The sequence below is a fragment of the Camelina sativa genome, chromosome 15 (assembly GCF_000633955.1).
Source record: "Camelina sativa cultivar DH55 chromosome 15, Cs, whole genome shotgun sequence".
Taxonomy (NCBI): Eukaryota; Viridiplantae; Streptophyta; class Magnoliopsida; order Brassicales; family Brassicaceae; genus Camelina; species Camelina sativa.
This window is the reverse complement of record NC_025699.1, coordinates 18,754,061-18,760,060: the sequence shown is the minus strand read 5'-3', so window position 1 is coordinate 18,760,060 and position 6,000 is coordinate 18,754,061. Positions and strand designations below refer to the sequence as shown.

The window sequence follows — 6,000 nt, the reverse complement described above, 5'->3', positions numbered from 1 at the left end:
ACCTGAAACTGTTTTCCCAAAAATATGTTTTCTTGTGATGTCATCCATTAGATTCTCAAGCTTGAGCTTGAATATTTTGCAAATGATGTCTGGCCTGTCTTCAGCCTTTAGCTTCCTCTTATTGACAAATCTTACAATTTCAGGCCATTTAGGATTGCATGTGAATGTAATAAAGAGATCTGGAAACCCAAACTTCTTACATGTAGCCATTGCATCAAGGTAGCTCTGCCTCATATACCTTGGTCCGCCAATGAAAGAAGCAGGTAGCGTGAAAGAATCTCCTTGATTGCTTAGATTGTCGTCTCCAGCTTCTGCTGCTTTCCTTAAATCTTCCTTGTATGTCCTTCGAAGTTTCTTTTGGTTTTTTTTTAAATACCTGAGCCTATTAGTTTCTATCATCGTATAAGCATCAACAATAAACTGCTGTAGTAATCGCTTTGATCTTAGAAGGGTGTGCTTCTCATGTTTCCTTTCTTGAAGCCTATACGCAAACCACTGTCTCATACTTACATCCTTCTGTCTCTTTCTATTTGATTCCTTAGTATTCTGTTTATTTGATTTCCTGCCTCTTGTTATCTTTGTCTTCTTAATACCAAGTCTGTAGCCATCTTCTCCTCTGGGAAACAGCAAAGGATACTGTAGAGCTAGATATGCGACATGACATTCATGAATTCTTAGTAATTTTCCAGATATTTTTTGAAGAACAATATCTCGTCTATCCATATTCGCATCAATATCTCCGGGAATCAATGCAGCTACTTCAAAGGCCGTAGGGATGTTGTATTCTCTGCCATCAGTCTTGCGACTTGAGATAATCCTCATATGGAAGTTTGCTTCTTCTTTTTCCATATCAAACCTGTCTCTAGCCATTCTAAAAGCTTGTACATGAGGATTAACGTCGTCAAGCAATTTAATGAAGCTTTCCACAAGGTCTGGTCTGAATTTTTTCTTCCCATCCTTATTAGTTACACGATCTACTTTGCTGAAATTGTTTAAAAGTAGACATTAGTAAATCTCCTAATAGATAATATATTGATAATCCAATATTAAAAAAATAAACTCTTTTTATTACCTCATAACATTAACTCTGTTTTGGACTTCATTTTGAGTGTCAACAATATAAAGTTGCTGAAACTTTGCATAATCACCAGGCTTTGGTTTTAAAGATCCCATCAAATGATAGTTTTCCCCTTGCAAAGCAAACATTGATGGACCACGTCCTTTTTTAACAGACCGGTCTACCTTGCCACCCAAAGATGTAAATGAGAAAAGCATGTTGTAAAGTCTTGTGTTCTCTTGAAAGTGACGTGACAAATCATCTTCATTTGTTAGTAGATTCCATAACATCTCCGGGGACTCTTTTAGCATAGGTAGAACAATTTGTCCATGCATACAACATCCACTATAGATTGGGTTATTAGTCTTCCTTTGTCTGTTAATCCTCTCTCCATACCAAAATATTGCACCACAATGAGTACAACTATATGTAGGATCACCATCATCTACATATCCTGCCCATAAGTAATGTTTCCTCATTAACAAATATTTCTGTTTACAAACGACATTAAAAATATAAGTTCAAAAAAATTACCTGCCCAGTAATTAACTGTATTCTTTGTACTTAAAGACTGGGTTCCAAATACTTTTTTAAACGTTGACTCAAACATGGTGAGCATATCGTAACGTTCTTTAGCTGCATTAAAAGATGACACTGGTGGTGTAAATTGATCGACAACATTTTCATCATCAGAAGCATATTCAGATGATGATGAAGTGTCTTCTCCTTGACTACTACAGTAAAACACTTGATCATCATATTCTTCTTCAATATCTACAAAATAATAGAAGGGGATATTTTTCATTAATAAATGCATAATAAGTATCATAGTTATTTAATAAAAAATTATATTATACCGCTATCTGAGTCCAGCTGCTCATATTGTTCCTCTTCTTCTTCATCTAAATTTGTCATTTTGGAGACTTCATAAACCTTTCTTCTGTAAAAGTTGTTTTTTGATGCTTGAGTGGACAATCTCTCTGTGTATTATTGCGAAATTAAATTAAAAAATTTTAAAAACGTACTAAATATATATAAGATAAAATGCCAAACATTTAAAAGTATAAGTTAATGTCTTAAAATAAACATACCTCTAGTTATAGTGCTATCTGTACTGAAGTCATCTTGAGTGGAGTGTCTGATGTTTGTTTCTGTTATACTAGTACAATTTGTAGGTGTAGGATTGAATATTGTATTCTTTCCATGATTACTCGAGTACTTCTGCTGCACTTGGTCTATAAGTATTAAGTTAATATAACATTTTGATATAATTTTAGATAATTAAAGTAATTAGAGATATATGTTAACTTAATTTACCTGATAGAGCCGATGTTGCTCCTTTCCTTTTTGTTGAACTTGTAGCTCTTTCATTATATGAGTGACTAATAGTGGGTTTCAAAGTTTGGGTTGCTGGACTTTTTTGGAGAGTGGGCTTGTTTCCTGATATAAGGAGTTATAAAATTAGGTCTTGTTATCAAATAACATGACTAATAATATCACCATACTTATGATTCTGACTAATAATAAACATTTTTTACAAATTAACCAAATTACCATTAAAAATATGGGACTGGTTTTCCCTGAACAATATGCTTTGGGTTCCAAAGGTAGAAGAAGGTGTTCTATTCTCAACACCTAGTTGACAAAATTTGAAAAGCTCAAGTTATTAGTCTCCGGAAGTTAATATAATTATATTTAAAATAAAAGAAAAAGTATATAAAATAAAAGTGTAAAATACCAGAAATAGTGTTACTTGTATTTGGAGACAAAAGTTGATGAGAAGATGGCCGATTAGAAATATCATTAAGAACTCTACCGAAAACAGAATTAATATTGACTGAAGATTGTGGCGTATTTGAAACAATAACTGGACTTTGTACTTGATTCCCATTATAGAGTTTACGGATTTTTGGTTCTCCTGGTTTGCCTTGATCTTGATTTTCGTCGACATCTTTTCTCTTCTTCATCGTCAACAACAAATACAAAAGATAGAAAAACTTAGTTAATGATTTTAATAAATAGCTTCTTATGTGATATCAGTTTAAAAAATCTTATATACTCTGATTAAATTATTTTTGGAAGGAATGTCTTAAAATACATTCTCAAAAAATAGGCAAACTTATAAATTAAGGATGAGAATACGCAACAGTAAATATTCTAAAATATTCTTGAGGATTTTATTGAAATATTTTCTAATTATTAATATAAAGGAAATAATAGTAACGATGATAAAGTACATTATTCTCCGAAATTAAAGGCTGAAGATTACAACAACTTATTGAAGATACTAATAATATGGAAATGCAAGATTAGGGAATTAAAGTGCAGATAGTATTTTTGGCCACTAAAACTACTAAGAAGAATAAACATCTTCTTCTTCTGTCCCCTCATAATCCTCATCATCTGATGTCTCATTATAATACTTAATATGTTTGTCTGAATATTATATGGGGTGTCCACAACCGGAGTTTTTTCACTGAAATACTCAATCTCTTCTTTGTCGGATCCAATTCCTCTATGAATGCAACCATGTTTATAATTTTCTTTGTTCTATTACTTGCATAGAAGGAAGAAGGTGAAAGATAAGTGGTGAAGATATGAATATAATAAAAATGTGATAAATATAAGATTTAAATGCTTGATGGGAGCAGTCATACCTTTTGGTTCTGACTTTTCTTATTGGAATGGTAAAGATTTAGAGAATCAACTCTTCTTTATTTGGAAATGTGTCAATTTTAAAAAATTAGACTTTTAGACATCCATGCATTGGTTTAAATAATAAATATTCATTTATTTTTCGTTTTTGTTTTGATAATTTCAACTAACAACCTTATATGTTATATCAAGAAAACAATGATATATGTCTACATAGGTCTACATAGGTCTTTAGCCGTAAACAATGATATATGTTATCTTAGAAACATAACATAAATCCATATGTGTACTAAATTTATATATTTACACTAAAGAAATACTAATTTAACAAAAACTATTTTAAACGGATAAAATAAATACTAATTTAATCAATTAGCCCGATAATTAATCTCCATCATCAAAAGTAATTAACGATATTATAAGAATTACGACTTAAAGATATCCTTAATTTAAGAAAATTAAAAACATAGTACCACACCACATAATAAGCGAGAGATTGTTTAACAAATACAAAAGTAAATTTAAGGTCTAGAGTTCAAAAAGATAGATGCATAAACCAAAACATAGATAAAGATTTCGATCCTTGATCCCATATTAGCACATGTTCTTCAAACCTCCTCTTCATTTGCCATTACATATGTTAAATAATGACGTGCAGCAAATTCAGAACTGCAGGAAAAATAACTGTAAGATATTTTTATTAAATAAAAAACTAATTTTAAAAATATAATTCTTACTTGGCTTTGTGATTTTCCAGACCCTCAATATTTGGTTGAAGGAATAGTCTTGAGGAGCCACTACAATTGACAATGCATGGTGCACCTACAAAACGAAAAGATCAATGGATTCAATTTAAATTTTTATTATTAAACATACTAAGGAAATAGACATACCTTCACTAACACCAAGTTTCCAGAATCGCAAAACACAAAACACTGGATGGGTTTTGTATGTTAGATGATATCCGTTTTGTCTCCATTGATGCATGAAATTTGAAGCATAATCCCTCTTAGCACAACACTTGAAAGTTTCATTCCTATATTTGTAGTTGCAGTACATTATTATTTACCTGATTTAACTTTATCCTAATATATTAACAATAGAGAATAAGAACAACAAATTTAATAATTTTATTACCTGCCATTCAAGAGAGTGAAGACTACTTCATCATAGTCGTCGGCTATCCCATCTTCGGCACTGATAGATCCATGAATTCTTCTTTGCTTAACAGCAACAATACAGCCAAAGACATCTAAAACGGAATAAACATTAAAATGAATTTTGATAAAAATACAACGATTCAAGCCAAACTATTTTTAAGTTCAAAGACTAACCAAAAGATGAGCCATCAATAGATCTTCCGTTTTTCATGTCGTCAAAGTCTTTGAAACGAAAGAAGTGAGAGGGACTCACATCGCCGAGAATGATCATTTCTGTATCATTCCAAGTTTTAATCTGGTAAGGATTTGTTGTGTTTCGATCCTTGAGTGTTGGTTTGATGACCATAAAATTGGATATCGAATACCATTCTCCGTCGTAGATATACTGAGGGGTTTTTTTCATCAGTGGAGTGTGAATGATAGTTGCTTCAATGGTGTTACCCTTGCATGTACAATAAAAATTTATATGAGCGATATTATAAAATCAGTTCATGTGTGAGTAATTTGCTATACACTGTATATAAACATACACCCAAAAAGTTCTATTTTTTACCTTTTCATCGACCAAAAGCATCACCCTTTTCGAGAAGAAGTCATGGACAAACCAAGTGCTCAAGACCTTTGCGGTAATCCTCCAATCTGTCCTTCCCGGATGCAAATCAGAAATTCGTGTTGTTGCCATGGGAATCTCTGCTCGTTAATTCTTTGTTCTAAGAGAATTTTTGAGAAGGATTTTTNTTTTTTTTTTTTTTTTTTTGTGGTGATGGGAAACTGAAAGGTGTTAATAGTATCTTTATAAAGATATGAAGAGACCTTTCACTTCATTTTATAAAAAGTTGCGACTCTTAAATTTTATTTTAACTTTTTTAAATTATATTCATAAGTTATGATATATATGATATATTAATTTTGGCAAGCAAATTTAAAAAGATTGATTTTCTGAAGATCTGATTATGATCGCAATCAAATCATAAATCTCTGTATACCAGGGAAGGAAAATATATATAATTTAACAATGAAATTAAGGTGGTAAAACAATTAAGTTTCTTTGTTAATTTTATGTATTTAATAGTGTGGATTTGATAACCATTTTGGTATTTGTTATGTTTAATTTTTTTCTTCCATAAA

At 31.2% G+C, this 6,000-nt stretch overlaps 1 protein-coding gene across 1 annotated transcript; it reads right to left on the bottom strand.

The window, feature by feature from the left end:
• LOC104748598 lies at positions 4,446–5,554 on the bottom strand. The gene is made up of 5 exons (XM_010470212.1): positions 5,426–5,554; positions 5,047–5,314; positions 4,850–4,964; positions 4,606–4,748; positions 4,446–4,534 (listed from the first exon to the last, which is right to left on the bottom strand). The coding sequence occupies exons 1-5, from the start codon at positions 5,552–5,554 to the stop codon at positions 4,446–4,448; spliced, it is 744 nt and encodes a 247-aa protein (XP_010468514.1).

Bases quoted from the DNA above. Each gene is read 5' to 3' on its own strand.
- LOC104748598 (XM_010470212.1), bottom strand. From the start codon at position 5,554: ATGGCAACAACACGAATTTCTGATTTGCATCCGGGAAGGACAGATTGG. The intron at 4,965-5,046 runs GTTAGTCTTTGA...ATTCCGTTTTAG, and splicing joins TATTGATGGCTCATCTTTTG to ATGTCTTTGGCTGTATTGTT. The intron at 4,535-4,605 runs GTATGTCTATTT...TTCGTTTTGTAG, and splicing joins GAAACTTGGTGTTAGTGAAG to GTGCACCATGCATTGTCAAT.